The sequence below is a fragment of the Nicotiana tabacum genome, chromosome 12, assembly GCF_000715075.1.
Source record: "Nicotiana tabacum cultivar K326 chromosome 12, ASM71507v2, whole genome shotgun sequence".
Taxonomy (NCBI): domain Eukaryota; kingdom Viridiplantae; phylum Streptophyta; class Magnoliopsida; order Solanales; family Solanaceae; genus Nicotiana; species Nicotiana tabacum.
Genome location: NC_134091.1, coordinates 126168288 through 126190986, shown reverse-complemented (window position 1 = coordinate 126190986; position 22699 = coordinate 126168288). Strand labels below are relative to the sequence as shown.

The following is a 22699-nucleotide window of genomic DNA, read 5'->3' as shown; positions in this document are numbered from 1 at the left end:
TTATAAATCGGTTTTAGCTATTGCGATTTATAAGTCGTATTTAGATATTGCGATGTATAAGTTGCATTTAGCTATTTCAATCTATAAGTATGTTTAGCTATTGCTAATTATAAGCCGCATTTAATTTATAAGTCACATTTAATTATGATTTATAGGTTGTATTTGACAATTGCAATTTATAAGTCCGTAGGGGATTACATAGTGCAAAATCAAACTTCACCAATAAACTGAAAGTTGATGTAGGACTATAAGTACACTATTTTGTCGAAAAACATAAATATTTAGGCAAAGTTGAATGACTTTTTTGTTATAAGAAAATTATTTATGTTATGAAATAAAAGCAATTTAGTAAAACATGAACAAGAACAAGTTATGAAATAAAAGCAATTTAGTAAAACATGAACAAGAAATAGAGATAGAGAGAAGGAAGAGTATTTCTTCTTCAATTGTGTGTATTTTTCTATCTATTACAAGACCTTTATATAGGCATGAAAAGTGAAGAAAAATTATGTCATTGAATATGTCATTAACATAAAAATATGTCATTGAATATGCTATTAAGCATTTGAGAAGATCATGGAGGAAGAGTAGACATCCACCATAATTTAATTTTTCTTATAATACTTCCCCTTGGATGTCCATAGATAATGCCTCGTTAAAACCTTATTAGAAAAAAACTCTATGGGAAAAAATCGTAGTGAAGGAAAAAGAGTACACATGTTTAGAAATACGCCTTTTGGTTGACTCGCTAAAAAACTTGCAAGGAAAACCCAGTGGGACAAAACCTTGTAAGGTAAAAAGAGTACAACACGTATTAACTCCCCCTGATGAAAGCATCAATTCACATCCTTGAGCCTTCGCATCCCAATCTTGTACAATAGTTTCTTGAAGGTTGACATCGGTAGAGATTTGGTGAACAAATCAGTCATATTATCGCTTGAATAGATCTATTGCACATTGATATCACCATTCTTTTGAAGATTATGCGTAAAAAATAACTCCGGTGAAATTTACTTTGTCCTATCCCCTTTTATGAATCCTCCCTTCAATTGGGCTATGCATGTTGCATTGTCTTCATACAAAATTGTGGGTAGTTTGTCACACTTCAAACCACATTTGTCTCGAATAAGATGTATTATAGACCTCAACCATACACATTCTCGACTTACTTCATGAATAGCAATTATCTCAACATGATTAGATGACGTAGCCACGATTGATTGCTTAGTCGATCAACAAGATATGGCAGTGCCTCCATATGTAAACACATAGCATGTTTGAGATCGAGCCTTGTGTGGGTCAGATAAATACCCAGCATCGGCATAACCAATAAGATCGGGACTGCAATCATTGCCATAAAATAATCACATATCGATAGTCCCTTTTAGATACCACAATATGTGTTTGATTCTATTCCAATGTCTCCTTGTAGGAGCAGAGCTATATCTTGTTAAGACATTAATTGAAAAAGTTATGTCAAACCTTGTAATGTTAGAAAGATATATTAGTGCACCAATTGCACTAAGATATGGTACTTCGGGACCAAGAAGCTCTTCATTATTTTCATGAGGTCGGAATGGATGTGCTTTATCCATATAGAATTGCTTTAAAATCTTTTTAGTGTATGCTGATTGATGAACAAAAATTCCATCTTTCATATACTCAATTTGTAGATCAAGACAAAATTTTGTCTTTCCAAGATCTTTCATTTCAAATTCTTTCTTTAAATAGTCTACTGCTTTAGGAAGCTCTACTGCTTTAGGAAGCTCCCTAAGAGTTCCAATGATATTTAAATCATCAATATACACGGTGATTATAATAAATTTAGATCCATATCTTTTTATAAAGATACAAGGACAAATTGAATCATTCTTGTACCCTTCTTTCAACAGGTACTCACTTAGGCGATTATACCACATGCGCCCTGATTGTTTCAATCCGTATAAGAATTTTTGAAGCTTTATTTAATAAATTTCTTGGAAACTTTAATATGCTTCAGAACAATTTAAATCCTTCAATGATTTCCATTATACGTATATCACATTTTTCTTGTATTGCCAGATTAAAACTTGAAATGGTGACATCCACCACAGGAGAACATGTCTCTATATAATCAACGCCAGGATATTTACAAATCTTCTTGTGACACAAGTCGTCTTTATGTCTATCGACTTGACCTTTTTTTCGCACAAGAACACATTTATACCTCCACTGGCTTTATACTTTCAGGTGTTGGAACTATCCGTCCAACTTCATATTTTTCAGGTGAAATCAATTTTCATTGCGTATTTTTCATTTGGCCAAACTGTCCAAATTTCATGACAGATTTGAGCTCAAGATCCTCGTCAATATTAATAATATTGAGCGCTACATTATATTAACAATATCGTCGATGATCATTTTATATCGGTTCTACTATTACCCAATAAAGACATAACTTATTGAGATCTTTTTATCTTATTATTTTCAGGTACCTGAGCCTCTCCCATGAGGTCTTATGAAGTGTTATGTCGTGGTGCTCTTTTAGAGCACTTGCCTCCTTATTATGACCATCTTGAACATTTGCTCCTATCCTTCTTCAATGAGTTTTATCTTTGGAACCGATTAGTCTATTATGCTTCATGCATGCCATAGACTCAATTCATTATGAACTTTATTTTATTTGGAGCATTAGCAGCTGAATATGACATTTAGCTTTGAGTTAGCAAATACGCCTGGCAATATTTTGCAAATGAATTATCACTTAAACTTCAAGTTTACATTTTCTCGTACGAGGATCTAAATGTATTCATAATAATTCATTACATGCATTACTTTTTCAACTACCCATTTTTTTCCCTATTATTTGGATCACCAACACATATCCCTAGCCTTATTTGGGGATCCATCTTTGTGCATTGTGGTAGAACAATTAAATCATATAGCACATTCATATTTTTAGATGAAAATTATTTGGTTCCTGACCCTGAACCGATTGTGATAGGGAGAACTTATCATAACTTGGCTAGATGCGTACAAGTGTTGTTGTATATTAAATAATACATCACATACCAAATTTTATTTTGGCAGTTTTGTTCTCATAACCAATGGTTTAGATATAATTGGAGGAATACAATTTCTGCTAAACCAACTTGGATTTAAACCAGTATTATCAAGATAAATTATCATAATTTATATTCTGGAACTGTGCTCTAATAATTTGAGCAATCAATCTTGCAAAAGCCAAACTGCAAGTTGATAAAATTTGACGCAGTTTGGGTCATTGTGGATAGGTTGACCAAGTCAGCACATTTCATTCCAGTGGCAGTTACCTATTCTTCAGAGAGGTTAGCTGAAATTTACATTCGTGAGATTGTCCGCCTTCACGGTGTGCCCATGTCTATTATTTCAGATCGAGGTACGCAGTTTACCTCACAATTTTGGAGGGCTGTACATCGTGAGCTAGGCACGCGGGTGGAGTTGAGTACAATATTTTATCCACAAACAGACGGACAGTCAGAGCGCACTATTCAAATATTGGAAGATATATGCCAATGTAATTTTTAATTAATTTTTTGCATCATAATTGAACCGAGATGGTCAACCGGTCATGCCAACTAATATTTATTTCAGTAAACCTCTAGTTTACTTGTGGCTTGTGATTGCATCATCATGCTTATACTTGTGTAGTACAAATAGAAAAAAAGTCAGGTAACCTTTCATAGTTACCCGGTATGATTATAGTAATATAAAGATATTCAATCTTCTTTTCATTTATAGTCTCAATATGCCAACCACTTTGGCTAATATATTTGTAAATCAAAATGTTTCTTTTGAGACTTACTACAATATTAATGTCATGAACAATTTGACTCATCTTGGTAGTAACAAATTAGTTCTTTCAGAGCTCTTAACTGCTTTTGTACTACAAGATCTTTTGCCACACCATCGATATAATGAATGTCTCATTCACAAAGAGAATCATATCATAATAATTGTCATGTTCAAAATCATCATAAGCAAAATAATTTCTTGCTTTAATTTTGCTTTTAATAACTTTCATAAGGTATGACAAAATATTTTTGGTGTATCACCTGTATGCGACTAATGATATATTCATATAACTACACAATAATATTCATTATCTTTCTTTGTCTCAAACCTCCCTTAGAGGGGAGTTGTGGTATGTATCCAATCATGCATTGCACGTCTTTATTCACTACTTTTATTACATACTGCTACATTCACCTTCAGGAATGAGTCTGCATTCTCAATGTTTATCACAAGTCACATTCTTTAAAAAAAAATGGAGTATAATTATTGTGACATGATTTATAAATTTTTCATATCATTTTGATGGTAAATATTTCCTTCACCTTTTTGAAAGATTACATCGAGAACCCTTATTGTTCTCCTTTTATAGTTACCATAATGAAGACAAATTATTATTTCGTCTCTTGCCATGTCTTCGTACATTCATACAGTCATGAAAAATTATTTTGTCGTCTTTCAAACTTATCATATATTGTTTCCACATTCGCTTCACTGAATGGAGCATATCAAGTAGGGCGGGCTTCATGATTCTTTCATCGATACCGTGCATTGTGACTCAAATCCAATGCCTTACCCATATAAAGGCATGTTAGGCAAAATGTGTTGGGACTCAAACCCAACTCTTATCATTATAGTGCACCAGAACTTAAATATGTCTTAACTAGTTGCATAATAGGCCAAAGTACAAGATTAAATTATCAATCTTGTGGTCAGAAACATAAACAAAATTAGTTATAACAAGATTTAAAAATATAACCACTTTTTAAGGTTGTAGGACGAAAATGTTTCATTCCTTTTAAGTGTTATCACTTTTAGATTTACGTGAATTCAAATAGAAGTGCATTCAAATAAATACTAGATAATCTGTTAGAACACTTACCAATTTTGTAAACGATAAACTAAATCAATAAAGTAAGAATAAAGACTGGGACTTGAAAGCATATATATAATTCATGTAATACTTCGAGTATCTACATATGTGATCCAATTCACATCATAATATATGGATTATAGATGATAGTCAAAGGCTAAGATTGACTGTAAATCAGAATAAAGTAAGAATAAAGACTAGGACTTGGAAGTATATATATAATTCATGTAGTACTTCCAGTATCTACATATGCGATCCAATTCACATCATAATATATGGATTATAGATGATAGTCAAAGGCTAAGATTGACTGTAAATCAGAATATCTATTATGCTTTCAACTATCCTGCCACAATATTATGTTTATTTATGCATGCATTTAACCAACTATGCAGGAATAGTACCAGTTTAGTTCTATTCATTAAATATTACCATAGTAACATTCATCTTAGTGTGAAAAGGGTAAAGGGCACATTGGTTGTCTGATATCTGCGCACATATATGTAAGCACTATTCAGCACGTTAAATATAAGTTAAAGAATTGAGTAGAGAGTACTTGTTTCAAAACTTAATTACAAAATATATATTCATGCATTTTGATTTGGTTCATGAATAGATCCCTTGACGGATAGCCAAACGATAACTAAAAAATTCATATCAGACGTCAAGAAAGAATAAGCAAAAACTATACTTGCCAATGTAGGGCTCGCACACTTTCAAGCTATAACAAAATAAAAATAAAATACTGAAAGCTTATTGTGAGTTATCATGGCAAAATAGAAAAAAATTGAGATTAGTGGAAGATAAAAATAAAAATATGAATAAGCTAGAAAGATGAAAACTTATCTTGTATTAGTACCCAGCCCATTGGCTTCTATCTTTATTTTATTTGATAGCCACAGAATTGTTGGTATAAGGATAGCAAACACAAAGCACAGTCTACGCCTATATGGAGGTGTACGAAAATGGGAGCACAATCGTGCTGATAACGTGTTATGAAATAAAAGTTATTTAGTAAAACATGAACAAGAACAAGTTATGAAATAAAAGCAATTTAGTAAAACATGAACAAGAAATAGAGATAGAGAGAAGGAAGAGTATTTCTTCTTCAATTGTGTGTATTTTCCTATCTATTACAAGACCTTTATATAGGCATAAAAAGTGAAGAAAAATATGTCATTGAATATGTCATTAAGCATAAAAATATGTCATTGAATATGTCATTAAGCATTTGAGAAGATCATGGAGGAAGAGTAGACATCCACCATAATTTGATTTTTCTTATAATAATTTAGTAATTTTCTGGGATATTTAGGCAAAGTTGAATGGAATATTTGTTACAAAAAATAGCTTAGCAACTTTTTATGATATTTAGGCAAAATAAAGACTGTTTTCGCTTATGTTTTTCTTTGTTAGTCCATCTCAAATAATTCTTAAATTTTAAATAGTGTTAGATACCGAGACAAAGTTACTTCGGGAAATAAATTAATACTTTTTTTTTCACATTTCAAAATCCAGCTCTATAATTGACTAAGTATTGTAGCTCAAAAATCCAGACTAGATCTGGATCAGAAGTAACAGCACAATGTCAACAAGAATTACTCACCTTAGACGCAATAACATCACCACCACTTCCACCTAAATCAGTGCACATAAGTCACAATTATCAAAAAGTAAATTTATATGTGCCACTAAAGTTAAGTGTTTTGAAGGTCATTGGCACATGTTTTGAACTATCAAAGACAAACTGACGAAAGGACGCACGTGATATATTTACAAGTAAATACCGAGTTTAGTTGAACCCATAGTCAATACACTCCATCCGTCTCAGCTTTAACTCGCCCAAATCGTCCTCTTTATAAAGAAAATTCTACCTCAGTTGTGATATATTTACAAGTAAATACTGAGTTTAGTTCAACCCATTGTCAATAGACTCCATCCGTCTCAGCTTTAACTCGCCCAAAACGTCCTCATTATAAATAAAATTCTACCTTAGTCTACCCCCAAACACACCTAATACACAATTTGTTCACCTTATAACAAATCTTGACTCATCCTTCCCACAGTCTCTGTGTGGACTCTCTCACACACACGACCTAAGGTGAAACAGTTGCAGGTCTCTACTAATATGGAAAGAACCATGTCTGAGGCACCAAACAGCCCAAAGAAAGCCACTGAATGTAGTATCGCAGAGGACAACAAGAAGAATCTTCAGTTCATTGAAGAGGTCACAACCAACGTTGGCAATGTCCAAAGGAGAGTTCTTGCTGAAATCCTGTCGAGGAATGCCAATGTTGAGTACTTACAACGCCATAATCTCAATGGTCACACTGATAGAGAGACATTCAAAAAAGTCATACCTGCCATCACCTACGAAGATATTCAGCAAGATATCAACCGTATAGCACATGGTGATAAATCTCCAATCTTCTGCTCCCAGCCCATCTCTGAATTCTTGACAAGGTTCGTCCTTCTTTTCTTCTTCTGATAGAAAAACGTGCATCGCCATCTCAATAATGTACTATTATAAAGTACACAATTCACATTCTCTGTATCTCAAGCTTTTCTCATTCTTGCATGTCAATCCTTTGTCTTTCATTTTTGCTAAAATTAAAGGCAATTTTGCGGTGCAGTTCTGGGACGTCTGGAGGGGAGAGAAAACTGATGCCAACAATTCAGGAAGAGCTCGGGAGGAGATTACAGCTTCACGGCTTGATGATGTCTGTGATAAGTCAATCTGTTCCAGATTTGGAAAAGGGCAAAGGAATGTATTTCTTGTCCATAAAGTCTGAAGCCAAGACTCCAGGAGGATTACCAGCTCGCCCTGTTTTAACAAGTATTTACAAGAGTCCTTATTTCAGCAACAGGCGTCTTAGCCCCTACGCAAACTACACTAGTCCAGCTGAAACCATTCTCTGTCCAGACTCTTACCAAAACATGTATTCCCAAATGCTTTGTGGCCTCTGCCAAAACAAAGAAGTCCTCCGGCTCGGCTCGTACTTTGCATCTGGCTTCATCCGTGCCATCCGGTTCCTTGAAAAGCACTGGTCTCTACTTTGCAACGATATCCGAATGGGAACCATTAACACCCAAATTACAGATCTGTCAGTGAGAGAGGCAGTGATGAAAATCCTCAAACCTGACCCAGAGTTGGCTGATTTCATCGAGGCTGAATGCAGTAAAGATTCATGGAAAGGGATCATCACTAGGTTGTGGCCTAATACCAAGTATGTGGATGTTATTGTAACCGGAAGCATGTCGCAGTATATACCAACCCTTGATTATTACAGCAATGGCCTCCCTCTTGTCTCTACCATGTATGCTTCCTCCGAATGCCCCTTTGGAATCAACTTGAACCCCTTTTGTAAGCCCAGTGAAGTCTCTTACACACTCATTCCCACCATGGGCTATTTTGAGTTCTCACCAATTCACAGAACCAATGAAGTCCCCAATTCTATCTCCATGTCCGAGTCGCCTAATGAGAAAGAACAGCAACAATTGGTCGATTTGGTTGATGTCAAGATTGGCCAGGAGTACGAGCTTGTTGTATCCACATATTCTGGTATTTTCAAGTGCCACATAAGATGCTCTTGACTCATTTATTTTTTTCCATTTGTTTGTCCGGCATTTGACAAGAGTGGGTTGCTCTAGTGGTGAGCACCCTCCACTTCCAACCAAGAGGTTGTGAGTTCGAGTCACCCCAAAAGCAAGGTGGGGAGTTCTTGGAGGGAGGGAGCCGAGGGTCTATCGAAAACAGCCTCTCTGCCCCAGGATAGGGGTAAGGTCTGTTGTTGTTGTTGTCTTTCCGACATGTTTGCTAATGCTTAGCTTTGCTTGGATTTGTGCCATTTCAGGACTCTATAGATACAGGGTGGGTGATGTGCTTCGGGTTGCTGGATACAAGAACAACACACCTCAGTTCACCTTCGTTTGTCGGGAAAATGTAATCTTGAGCATTGATTCCGACAAGACTGATGAAGTTGAGCTACAAAATGCAGTGGAAAATGCAGTGCGTGATCTGATGCCATTTGATGCACATGTAACCGAGTACACCAGCTACGCTGATACTGCAACCATTCCCGGCCACTATGTCCTATTCTGGGAGCTCAGCATAAATGTCTCTACCTCGATTCCCCCTTCAGTCTTTGAAGATTGTTGCCTCACTATTGAAGAGTCTTTAGACAGCGTCTACCGCCAGGGGCGTGCATCTGACAAATCCATCGGGCCTCTGGAAATCAGGATAGTGGAAATTGGGACTTTTGACAAGCTCATGGACTACTGCGTTAGCTTAGGTGCTTCCATAGACCAATATAAGACACCTCGGTGTGTGAAATTTGCACCCCATGTTGAGCTATTGAATTCGAGGGTCATGTCCAGCCACTTCAGTCAAACATGTCCAAATTGGGTTCCTGGCCACAGGCAATGGAACAACATGAATTGAATGGCTAGCTTCAATTTCTTCTACTGGTAGCTTCATTCCCTATGCGGAAAAGACCAACTATTGTGGATTATTTTAGCAAAATAATAATTTCATCCTAGCTAAGTTAACTCCTCCCCCACTATCCCGGTAAGCAAGCAGCATCCCACCAAGAAAGTTTCTTGAAGAGGCATGCTGGTTCCTATCGATACATGTCCTTTATTTACAGATTTTGTATAAAGTAGATTGATCTACTAATTCCGCCATGTGGTCCTGTGGAATAAATGGGAGAGATAGATAACAGACTGTTGACCAATTGAAAAGAATTTACTCCATAAGCAAAAATTATTTCAAATGAGTACAAATGGGAAATAAACAAGTGAATGTACTATGAATTTATATTCAAGGAGGACGCTCTATTAAGACCTTTCATAAAGCAAGCTGAAAACAAAATTACACTTCACTTATTCGGTTTTAGCAAAACTAGAGATTCATAAGAGCATGTTCATAAATAACGACCATCAGAAAGTTGGATTGGTTCCATCCCCTTCTTTGGTACAAAGACACCACTTTTGTCTCTTCAGCAGTACATGAAGCAAAAAAAGAAGAAAGAATTCAAGCAAAAGAGACAAGTCGTAAAGCCTTTCTAAGTTTTTTTCTTATCCCATAGAATAAATAATAACAGAACTCAAGTGTCGTCATCTCTTAGCTTTGGCTATAGTCACAACTCTATTAGAAAGGGAAGATCGTTACTTCATTTCGACTAATTTTGCTTATCTTCGTTCAGAAGTATTACTTGGTGGCTGTCACAAATGCACAGAAAAAATACGTATTACCGCTATAAGGATTCTGTTTACCACAAATTTTCTTTAAAATAATTCATCTTTAATTGAGTCTATCAAATGACAAATGTTTGTACAGTTTTCACTATGTTGTCGGGATCCAATGTAGCATCAACCTTAAATACCCCTTCTGCTTCATCAATCTGAAGCAAATCCAGTTGGGTCTGCAAGAGCTTTGCAGGCATGAAATGCTTCCCCTCAGCTGCTCTCTTTTCCAGCCGAGCGGCAAGCACTTCAGCCCCAACATCCAGCAACACGAATTTAACAACACTTGCATAAGAACCTGGTTCATAATTTGGGTCCGCAGATCTAAGGATTTCCCTGTACCGCTTTTGCAGAGCTGAGCAAGCCAGAATCGGCGCTTCGTTGTCAGCTAAGCCTCTTCTCAGCACATCTCGTAGTGTTTCAAGCCATGGAACGCGATCTTCATCGGCAAGAGGGGTCCCATTCCGCATCTTCTCTGTTTGGTCATGTAAATCATCATTCAATGCACCCTTGGGAATATGTTCTTATATTGATCGGCTTATGATTAGATTTATGAACACATGATCATAATCCTTACCTTTGTTAGACTCAGAGTGATAATCATCGGCATCAAGAAAGCGGCCATTAACAGCTCTTCCAAGCATCTGACCAATTGTCCTGACCAGCATGCATAAGAATTAGTTAAAAGCAAAACTGAAAACATGAATAGTTGGAACTTCAAAGTTAAATCGTTCCACTGTCTATCAAATTGGAATAACATATTTAAATAAGTTTCAAGTTCTTTGAGAAAAGGTTCCCTGGGAAGGGTAAACCATTGAGTATCATGTTATACATAAAGCTGATCCAAGTCATATTTCCTTTTAATTGATCCGATAGATTGAAAAAGAACATATATGCTAAGCTAAGAGGTATTCTGCTTCTACACTCTGAAGTACTTTGTTAAGGTCTAGCTTGAATCCCCAAACAGTTTAAAATCAGTAACCTCCACAGCTCTTTTGGTTAACTGAGGGATATGCAACGACAGGAAAAAGCAAGAAACTAACTTAATAAGGTACTTAAAACCTTACGATTTTCCAGCTCCGCTAACACCCATAAGCACAATAGCTTTTCCTGTGAGATAAAACATTACACGCAAGAGGAAAACTATTCATCACACCATCCATAACAAATGAAAAAGGAAAGAAGAACCAGATGGAAAGTGAATACAACCTTTGTAGTCAGATGTCATTTTAGGAAAACCTATTATACAATTGCAAGTGCTTGATGTCAAAAGCATTAGATGATTAACCCCTTCAGATATTGCAAGGTTCTAGGCATCACCCTGATCCTAAAACACGGGAAATGCCAGCGGTATAACAAGAATTAAGACAAAGTTAATATCTATAGCTTGTGTATAGACACAGTTAACGACAATATTGAGTAGCAAGTCAAAATCAAAACTCAGCTCTCTAGAATATTTTGAGTCTGATCTTTCCAGGAAACAAAAGGAGAATAAAAGTAGCATGTTTTCAAGGCAACAGGTCAAGATAGTAGAAACAATTTGAAAAAAGATAGAAACCCTTTTCCACACTAAGGAATAAGGATTTCATGATTGTACTCCTCCTCTGTAAGTTACGAAAGCCTTGTTGATGAAGGTTGGAACAAGATAACTTATGCAACAAATGTTTGTCTTAGTTTGAATCACGGATAGTAGTTGGCCAATCAATTCCTAGAAGGGGAGCCTTTACGCAATGGTAAAAGTTGCGGCCATGTGACTAGAAGGTCATGTATGCAAGCCGCGGAAACAGCCTCGTGTAGAAACGCAAAGCAAAGCTACCCAATGTGGTATGTCTCTTCTCCGGACCCCACGTATAGCCGGAGCTTAATGCACGGGGCTGCCATGGACGGAACAAAGGGGGTGGAATGGGGTTCATCATAGAAAAATTACACTTTATATACAAGGTCAAAATTATTTTTTATGCATATAAAGTATGTTGAATCACCTTGACACAACCCAGGAGCTCTTTGTGCGTTTATTTCTTTATACTTTGCTAGTCTAATATTGTGTTTTCAAATTGATAAGCCAAATACAAACCTACTCTTCAAAAGTACTTTCAGAAAAAGCACAATTTGGAAGCTTAGCTAAACATGTTATAAGATCCTGGCTCCGCCATTGCAGGCTGCCCCCCCCCCCCCAAAATCAATTCCTAGTGCCATGCTAATAATAATTTAATTTTATGACCTGGGGCAGTTCAAAGCTTCCAGCTTTGCCAAAATTTGCACTGTTTCAACTTGAATGATAAATATAATTATGAATATTCCATCTATTAAAAATCGATTAACATTCAAATAATATACATGTTAACTGTAAGATTCACAAGCTAATAATACAAATTGGATTTGATGCTTTGTTTATGCCGGAGAGTTAACAAAAAGAAGTGAAAAAACAAGGTTCACAATTTGTTTTTACCAAAAGCGAAAAGAGAGTAATCAAGTGAAAAAGATGAGCTTACCAACTGGATTTCGCCGGAGAAAGGAATGGACGGCGATTGGTTCGCCGGAGAAAGAGAAGGAAAGAAGCAAGCTCACGTCTTTCTCCGTCAAAGAGAGCCGAATTAGCGACTCTATTTCTAGTTCAAATAATCGTAATTGCGGAAAGCGACTTATGATCGTTGAAACGCGACTTTTAAATCGCATTTCAGCTATGCCTTCTAAATAATTTAAGGGCTATTTACACTAAAACCCGCTATATTTGAGTCAATTTTGGATACATCCATTGTGTTTTAAAATTAACCATCTACACATCCTATACTATGAAAATTTTATTCTTACAACCCCTATGAAAGTATGAATTATATCTCACTATCTCTAACTTCTCGCTATCTCTAACTAAGTAATGAAGGTGAGTCTTGAGAAATGATAAAGTTATCTTTGTGACTTATAGATCGCGGATTCGAGCCATAAAACCAGCCACCAATGCTTCCATTAGGGTAGCAGTCTACAACACTCGTTGAGTGTGGCTATTTTTTCCGCCCCTGCGTGAACGCGGGATGCCTTATTTCTTGGGCTGCCTTTTTAATCTCTATCTAAGTACATTAAAACATGATTATTAAAAGGCAAATTCAATTTAAAATAAAAATTCTGTATGTAGCTCAATTTTACCCTCATTTTTTTCTGTATCAAATTTGATCCAAAATAGCTTTAATCCGAAACTGATATTGCTCTAGGTAACTGGTGACCTATAGCAAACCATATTCAAATTAGATTAGGTATCCCCGTATAGTTACTCTCTTTGTTGTTATCACTTTCCCAAAATAACATTATTATTGACTATTTGTATAGCACCTAATTTTTTACTATATTTGAATTTTTATCACCTTCTACTATGTAAATATTTTCAGAAATTTAATATATATTTTTTAGCTTTGTTACACTTATATATATATATGGTAAAATTTAATAATAATTTAAATGATCAATTATTACTATTAGTATTATTTTTATTATTATTTTTATCTTTATTTTTAAATAAAATGAATTAAAACCCGAAAATTAATTATTATTATTATTATTTTATTTTTCTTAAAACAAATTTCGGATGGAAATTAAAAAATAGGAAAAGTAGAAATATAAAATTAAAAAGTAAAAGTAAAAGTAGGTGGAAATTGTTTAATAAAAAAGTAAAAGAAAGTGAAAGAATGAGGAAATTCAAAAAAAATGAAAAGTAAAGGAAAGTTGGAATTAAAAAATAAAAGTAAGAGTAGCTGAAATTTTTTTTAAAAAATAAAAAATAAGTGGGAAATAAAAAAAAAAGTAAAATAAGTGGGAAATAAAAAAAGAAAAGTATAAAAGTGGAAATTTATATATAATAAAAGTAAAAAAAAAAAGTAAGAAATTAAAAAATAAAAGTAAATAAAAATAGGGAATTATTTTTTTAAAAAATAAGTAAAATGGGAAGTGGAAATTCTTTTTAATTAAAAATAAAAAATAAAATAAAATAAAAAAACTGAAAAATCCGAAAACGTTTTCTATAAATAGAAGAGAAATGTGAGGGGGAAAAGAGGAGAGAAAGAGGGGGAAAAAATAGGGAAGAAGGAATTGAGAGAAATTTATTTTCTTCTTCTAGGATAAGGAAATTTCTACTCGTATCATTCTTTCTTCGTCTTTCTTTCAAAAAATCCAGCAAAATCACCCCCTCAAAAAATAGCCTTAAACCTAGCAAAAAATAAGCCACTAAATCACCGGTCTTGCAAGGTCGATCGAGGTTGCAAGTCGCGATTTGTTGTTCGAGGTTTCGTGGCCGGTGAAAGCTCCAGTCAACACTCGTCGAATTGTTTAGCACTCTTGTAATTTCATCTCTGTTAATTTGTATCAAAGGTCCATTATTTTCCTTTCTTCACTGATTATAATTGTCCATTTACCTTCTTGTCTATTGACTATTGGTGTGATTATTGGGTAGCATGAAGTAGTAGTTCACTCTATTGATATTTGGATCTGGTTGTTTCCTTGTTCATATGTTTATTGAACCATGATGTTAATTATAGAGTTGCAAAGTTTTATTTTTGAGTTGATTTAACCGGATAAAGGGTCTATTGAATCATTGTAATTTGGCTTGTTTCATGAGATTGTGGTGTCATTAGTTTTATTTAAAAAATGTACGGAATATGGGATAATGTGTTGGATAATTTGATTGGGCCACGATTTGTTTCTAAGAATTTTTTTTTTTTTGGCTGTTGGAGAAGAAAAGATTTTGGGCCAAAAGATTTAGTCTCATTGGGCCCAAAGTAATAAATAACATAGCTAGCTCATCTTTCTCTAAACTAGCCTACTTTTTCATAAATAATAAATCTAATTTTTCCACAAATAATTCCACACCTCATGACATTACAATAATCTCAAAATTAGTAATTGAATAATATTCGAACATCGTAGCTTGATTTAGGCGCGATTAATACTAAATCATCGTGACTGTGGGTACGGTTTCCGTGGCATGGTCACGATACGTAATCCCCAATTCGAGTGTGCGTTTCACGTGACTCGACCACAACTTCAAATAATAATAAATAAAATTAAACATGTTGTAGATTGCGGGTGCGTTTCACGTGACGCGATTTGCGATGTGTATAAACAACGAGTGTATGACAACGTAACTCGTCTCATATTAATTTCATAAAAAATTTTAAAATGCAGTAATGTAATAAAGGGGGTAAAGGGAATAAAAATGCACATATAGGTTTAAAACATGTATTAAATCAGATAACTAGGTCAATTATTAATAGTTGAGTGACCGTGCTAAAATCACGGAACTCGGGAGTGCCTCACACCTTCTCTCGGATTAACAGAATTCCTTACCCGGTCTTCTGTGTTCGCAAACCATAAATAAGAGCCAGTTTTCCTCGATTTGGGAATCTAAAACAAATCGGTAACTTGGGACACCATAAATTATTCCAAGTGACGACTCTGAATAAATAAAGAATCTCATTTTGAATAATATCACTTAAATTGAAAAAACTCCATATCCCATATCCCTCGCGAAAAAGGAGGCGTGACACTTATATTTTATAATAATGAACTAACACAAAGCATGATCAAATAATAATTGGTCGAATACAAAGTAATTATTCGACCATCCCAACTTTTACAGAAATTTATATTTTTTTCTAAAAAACTCTGCTATGGATGTGACAATACAAAATAATAATTCATATTTCTCACTTTATATGACAATGAATAATCGATCTTGAAATTTAAAATATTAATAGCGATAGTAATAAATAAGTACTATGGTAATACCTAAAAGATAATTTAATAAAAAAATGATACTATTAAATTTATAATTTGAACGGTTAAATAAACTTTAAAAATTAAAACTATAATAAATATTACTGTATTTAAAAGTAAGATCAAAGGTACAAAACGAAATTGTATTATGCAAAAGAAGATATATTAGTAGTAGAAATTAAAAAACACACAATGAAAGAAATATTAGTAAAGACAGAAAAATGAAGTCAAATCAATCATATGTCCTTTGTCTCTACCACTAAAGGCCACCTTACTAAACTAAATTTAAATTGCCTATTCATCTCTCTTGTTAAACAGACTTTCTTCCTATCCCTTTGGTAACCAATTCAGGAGCGGAGGTTCGTATCAATTCAATAATTTTTACTTATTTTATATTTATAATAAAAAAAATTATCGAACATGTATAAATATTTAATTAATATTTAATTATGAACCTCATACCTAAAATGAACTATAAATTTAATGTCAAGTTTAAAACTCGACTCAATACTTATACCGTTATATTGATTAAATATAATAGAAAACCAAAACTAATCAAGGTGCGTATAATTTGAGCATGACAAGAAAAAAAAAAAGGTCAGTCCGTTGTACGAAGCTTTAGTGACTGATTCCACAACTCGAACACGTGACCTATAGATCACACGGAAATAATTTTAGCGTTGATCCAAGCGAAACCCTCATCATTAATTTTTAAAATAAAAGTCTTTCTATATCCCAAAACTCCCTCCTCATTTCCTTAAACCCCTCCTTCCCACTCCAACTAATAAAGGATACCAAAACCAAAAATTCCTCTCTCATAATTTCCTTCATTCATGGCTTTCCTTCAATATTATCAGTTTCCATTTCTTTTACTCTTCTTCTTCTTCTTCTCTTTCCCACTTTCTCAACCCATGTCAATTCATGATCTCCTCAAATCCAAAGGCTTACCAGCTGGTCTACTCCCAAAAGAAGTAAAATCTTACAATTTTTCATCAAATGGCCTTCTTGAAGTTTTCTTAAATGGCCCTTGTTTGACAAAATTTGATACTATGGTCTTTTATGAAAGTTATGTTAAAGCTAATTTAACTTATGGTTGCCTTACTGGAGTTCATGGCCTTTCACAAGAAGAGCTTTTTGTGTGGTTACCAGTTAAAGGAATTAGTGTTGATGATCCAAATTCTGGTCTTATAATTCTTGATATTGGCTTGGCTCATAAACAACTTTCTCTTTCACTTTTTGAAGATCCACCTCATTGTAAACCAGATGGTAATTTCTTGACTCCTCCCTTTCCTTGGTTTTTTTGTTTTGTTTTGTTTTTGTGTGGCTACTTTTAATATTATATGAAAACTAAGGCATTCAATTGTTACAACTTGTTAAATTACATTAATACTATCAGTGAGGAATATATATGTAAAAACTCATTAAGCTTCAACAAGTGCTAAATTTTGAATACATAATTTTAAAACAACGAGTCAAGATTAAATTTTGGATTGAAGTATGCTGATATTATTATAAAATTTATTAGCGTATAGAAGTAGTTAAACTCGTTATATTTTAGTTCTCTTTGTATATGATTTTTATTTTATTTTTTTGATTCTTGAAATTCCATTTTATCAGTCTTTTTTCTTCTGTTCTGTATTTGACAAAATATACTGTTCTCAATTGATTTTATCTCATGTGAACTTGGATTCATGACTTCATTTTCACGTGAACAAAATGTAACTTATTTCGAGATAAAAAAGAAAAAGCTAGTTTTTCTTCTGTAGTTAGGAGTTTTTAGTTAAATTTGCTAGTCACTTTGTTCAGGGTTGCTAGCAAATTTGGAGTAAGCTAATTTTTAGTGTGATATATATATATATATATTATATATATATATATAGGTTAGGGTTTGACGTGAAATAGTCAATGATACTTGCATTAAAGTGTGTTGTCTACCTCACACCCCTTTGAGATTTGGTCGGTCGTGGAGCCAGAATTTTCACTAATGAGTGACAAAAATTTAAAGAAATAAATATACGAATAAGTCAAGGGGTTTCAATACATAGTATATGTATATTAAAAAATATTTTTTACCTATCTAAATAGTGTATTTTTTCTGGCGAAGTGGTGTTACTGGATATGCTCTTTTTCGGATCTTGGGTGGATACGGTATATTTCTGAGCTGATTTTTCGGCTAGTCACTTTGTTATTCTTCACTTTTGGGTGCTGCTGACTGAATATTACTGCATTGTTGAATGTGCAGGAGTTCTGAAAAGGAACATGGGAAGGAACAGAGATTTGAAGCACAAAGATAGAAGAGATTCCTTTTAAATATTATCTCGTGACTTACTAGTAGATAACTTTAAGTAATGATAATATATTACTTAGTATAATGTAGCTAATTATACAAAGTAATTAGATGGAGGGCTGTAGAGATTTTGGGAATACGATCTCTTGCTGATTAGATAGAAATATGCTAATTAATCTTCTAAATTTTTTATCTTTTTCTTTGATTGTTTGCTTGGATCTTGATAGATCGATAGATTAGATAATTCCAAAGCAAACGATCTCTTATAATTTATATTTTAATTCTCTTAGTAAAAATTCTGGCTCGTAACTCCCTATCTATATCAAGTTATCAACAATATTCCATATTATCGTTCATAATCTCTCCAAAGATACCCAATTGTTGTCTCTATATATCTTTACTTGTAAAAGGCCATGCTCTTTCACATAGCTTATGCTATTTTATCCAAAGTCAATTTTTCAAGGAATGGATGAGGAGAAAAAAGAAAAAGCAACAAGGAAGATTCCATTGCTCAACAGATTATTGTTCTTTAGACCACTAGAATATTGATACATAATGTAAAAATTAAATTTCAACAAATATTAAATCTGTACACATAATATTAGAAGTATAATGAGTTATATGAAGAACCTTAAAGTTGAATCCATTAAGCTCAAATATTGGACCGGTCTCTTGATGGAATGATTGAGATTCTTCCATCCTAATCAGATATGTCGAATTCGAACACTAAAATCCTTTAGTAATGAGCAATTTACCATCTTAATACAATAACAACAACAACAATTTTATCAGTGGGGTTTGGAGAAGATAATGTGTATGTAGATCGTATTCCTACCTTATGCAGGTAGAGAGGTTATTTGCGGTAGATCCTCGCCTCAAAGAACAATGAAAATAAAGCACCAAACAATTGCAACAACAAGGTAATATGATAGAAGAAGCGGATAACACAACATATAAAATAACAAACCAGGAATAAAAAAAAATACAAAAATACTAGTATTACTCCTAAGCTTAGAAGAGAAGAAATTCACGACTATCCCTCAACTTTCGACCCTAATATTACTACTACTATTTACCACTTAGTGAGTTAAGTAAAATATTACTACTTCATAGGATGCTTGTACTACCATAACACGGGAGAGATGGACCCTTAAACGGGTAGGAAAGTGACATATGGGACTGCACGGACCTTGCTCATATGGTGCTTTTATACAAGTACTTGATTACATTTATCTCTTATTGGACAGACTTATATATTATGTCGTGGACTCTCTCACATTGTACTGTTTTTAGTCTACTGGATACCAGTACCTGTGAACGAGGGGCACCCCAATTTTTAATCAAAAATATACTGTGGTATACAGAGGCGGAGCCATGATTTGAAATTTATGAGTTTGAAAATCTAATATGTTTAAGTTACTGGGTTCTAAAATATTAATAAGTTATACATATTCGATAAATTTCTTAAAACAAATACATGATTTGGACAAAAACTGTCGGGTTCGGCCGAACCCGTAGGTCGCGTTCTAGCTCCGCCCCTGGTGGCATATGTTGTAAGTACTTCTCCAACCAAAGAATTCGAGCTATAAGTATGAAATCACCTTTCTCCTACAAGAGGTTTCATGTTCTAGCTATAAGTATGAAATCATAATTCTCCAATAAGAGGTTTCGCATTCTAACTGTAAGTATGAAATTGCCTCGGTAGAGAGTGCATTTTCCCTAAAATGAGTGTTTACCCGAAAAACGAATGGAGTTGAATTTATACGTAGTTCTAAGGATACGTGATATAAATTGATACAAATTGGGAAAGATATGTAAATGAATATCGAAATTAGTTATAAAAGAAATGAATGCAAACCTAATGAACTAGTTAGCCTAGGCATTCAAGTTTTATCACCTCCAAATTGAGTGAAGAATGATTGGTAGAAGAAACAATATGACTAAATATCAAAAGTCAAAAAAGGATAGTATTTGCTCTCTTTTCTGTATATCTCAAAATGAATTTGCCCCTCTACAAATGATAACAACTCTTAATATAGTGGGGAATTTTATTTTGGATATAATTAAAAATATATAGTGGGGATCTCATGGTAGATTAATTAATTAGCTTTTCCTTGATTCAAGTTGTGAATTCTGCCGAGATTCTCCCCCCCTCCCAATTGCGGCTATAACGGTTTTTTTGTTTCTTGGCTCGATCTCGATATTGGCAAATCTTAATCTTGATCGGTTTCTGGGTCTCGAGCTCGATCTTGGCCGATCTCGATATTGATCGGTCTCTTGGCTCGATCTCGATCTTGGCCGGTCTCGGTATTGATCGGTCTCTGGGTTTCAAGCTCGATCTTGGTCAATCTCGATATTGATCGGTCTCTGGGCTCGAGCTTGACAACCTAACTTCGCATCATGGCTCAATATTACAATGATGAACCTTGGACCATCATGTTCCAATCTCGATTAGTCATAAGAAAGGCAGACTCGGTTTTGACTGTATACAGATAGTTCCCTTGTTTCTCGGAAAGAAGATGACGAGAAACGATATGAATTTTCGAACTTCGACTTGGTGGATGATGATGTCAGCGACGAGCCCGATTATGACGTATGTTACAAATGTCTCGTCGATCCAGTTACTAAGGCATTAAATATTTGTCAGTCGTTAGTAAGCCACTACCGGTTCTGAACCGTCATCACCAGGCTATAATATATTCAAACTCTCATCCCCATCCAAACTTTTCACTCAAAAGCTTCTTCTCTATTCTTGCATCTTCTTCAGAAAATCACTCATACTTCATACACTTTACATCGCATACAACCCTAATTCTCTTTTCCTTTATTCATCAATGGCGAAAACCTCCAAAACAGTGCCACAAAAAGAGGTCGCTTCTTCATCACGACCTGCCAGCGGTGAGGATGCGGCGGAGCCTCGGCTCGAGGAGTTCGTTCCGGTAGGGTGCTCAACTATCATCGATTTTGAGCTTGAAAAACCTTCTTCAGTATCGGGCCGATGTGAACCGATCTCGAGGTACCAGTGTTCAATCACCTAGAAAATTCTCGACAAAGTAAAACAGGAATACAACTGGGGCGACAAGAACGTGGTAGTCCCATCGCCTGAGGAATCGATTACTACACACGTGGAAGGGTTCTTAAGTGTTTATACTTGTAAGATATTTGGGAATAACATATTCGAGTATTAAAGGATACTTATGGGATAGAACCATATTATTTTGACTTGAAAATACATATGGAGAGTGTTTTGGAACATATTAAGGAGGTTTGTAAGTGGGAAGAAGTTGTTTGGAACGAGTTGGAAATACTAAGTGGAATAAATGCCCACATTTGCATAACAGTTGACTTTGAATGGGTATAACTCTCATAATACAAATATATTTCCAATGAATTTTTTCCCTGGAGTATATCTGTAACGACCCGGCCAGTCGTTTTGAGAGTTATAACCTCGTTTTTCCCATTTCTACTACTCTTTTTGTGTTATTCAGCTATATTATGTTATATCGGGTTAGTTGGTTAGGGGCCGGAGTGGTTTCAAAATGAATTGAGACACTTAGTCTCTTAAGTAGAAACTTAAATTGGAAAAGTTAATCGGATGTTGACCTATGTGTAAACGATCTCGGATTTGAATTCTGATGATTCAGTTAGCTCCGTTAGGTGATTTTGGACTTAGGAGTGCGTCCGGAATATGATTTAGAGGTCCGTGGTAGAATTAGGCTTGAATTGGCAAAATTAGAAATTTGGCGATTTCGGTCGGCAGTGGAAATTTTGATATCGGGGTCAAAATAGAATTCTGAAAGTTGGAGTAGGTTCGTAGTGTCATTTGTGCCGTGTGTGCGGAATTTGAGGTCATTCGGATGTGGTTTGGTTGGTTTTGGCATCGGTTGCCGAATTTGGAAATTTAGAAGTTCTTAGGCTTGAATCCGAGGGTAATTTGGTATTTGGATGTTGTTTTGAGTGACTCGAAGTTTCGACTAAGTTTGTATGTTGATATATGACTTGTTGGTATTTTTGGTTGAGGTCCCGAGGGCCTCGGGGTGATTCCGGGTGGTTAACGGATTTGTTAAAGTTGGAAATTGCAGCTGGAGTTGCTGCTTCTGCTATTTCCGCACATGCGGAAGAAAGGGTAGCAGGTGCGAGGACGCTGGTGCGAGTGGGGAGTGCGCAGGTGCGGTAGATGCTGGGCCAAGGCTGGGAACGCAAGTGCGAAGAATTGGCCGCATCTGCGAGCCCGCAGGTGCGAGGCCTTGAGAGCAGATGCGGAGATGAGAAGTTTGGACTGGTTTCGCAGATGTGCACCTGGGACCGTAGATGCGAGTCCGCAGGTGCGAGGAAGGAGTCTGCAGGTGCGGAAGCTGGGTGATTAAGTGAGTTGCACAAGAGAAGCTTCTTGGACGGCAGGTGCGGTCGCGCGGGTGCGAGAAAATGGCCACAGGTGCGAAAAACCTGGGCAGAAACCATAAATAGAACCCTTCACGAATTTTGGTCATTCTTCAGAATTTCAA

The 22699-nt window shown here is 35.0% G+C and overlaps 3 protein-coding genes across 3 annotated transcripts; 2 read left to right on the top strand and 1 right to left on the bottom strand.

Annotated features, from left to right (window-relative positions):
- The first annotated feature begins 6907 nt into the window (after positions 1 to 6907).
- On the top strand, positions 6908 to 9484 carry LOC107796246 (indole-3-acetic acid-amido synthetase GH3.6-like). The gene is made up of 3 exons (XM_016619026.2): positions 6908 to 7366; positions 7537 to 8465; positions 8758 to 9484. Exons 1-3 carry the CDS (start codon positions 7032 to 7034, stop codon positions 9342 to 9344), a joined length of 1851 nt encoding a protein of 616 aa, XP_016474512.2. The 5' UTR covers positions 6908 to 7031; the 3' UTR covers positions 9345 to 9484.
- A 699-nt stretch (positions 9485 to 10183) lies between these two features.
- On the bottom strand, positions 10184 to 12786 carry LOC107796107 (gluconokinase). Its single transcript, XM_016618867.2, has 5 exons — positions 12640 to 12786; positions 11357 to 11474; positions 11215 to 11257; positions 10725 to 10804; positions 10184 to 10622 (listed from the first exon to the last, which is right to left on the bottom strand). Exons 2-5 carry the CDS (start codon positions 11421 to 11423, stop codon positions 10219 to 10221), a joined length of 594 nt encoding a protein of 197 aa, XP_016474353.2. The 5' UTR covers positions 11424 to 11474; positions 12640 to 12786; the 3' UTR covers positions 10184 to 10218.
- A 3878-nt stretch (positions 12787 to 16664) lies between these two features.
- LOC107796019 (uncharacterized) lies at positions 16665 to 18379 on the top strand. The gene is made up of 2 exons (XM_016618767.2): positions 16665 to 17173; positions 18150 to 18379. The coding sequence occupies exons 1-2, from the start codon at positions 16741 to 16743 to the stop codon at positions 18215 to 18217; spliced, it is 501 nt and encodes a 166-aa protein (XP_016474253.1). The 5' UTR covers positions 16665 to 16740; the 3' UTR covers positions 18218 to 18379.
- The last annotated feature ends 4320 nt before the right edge of the window (positions 18380 to 22699 follow it).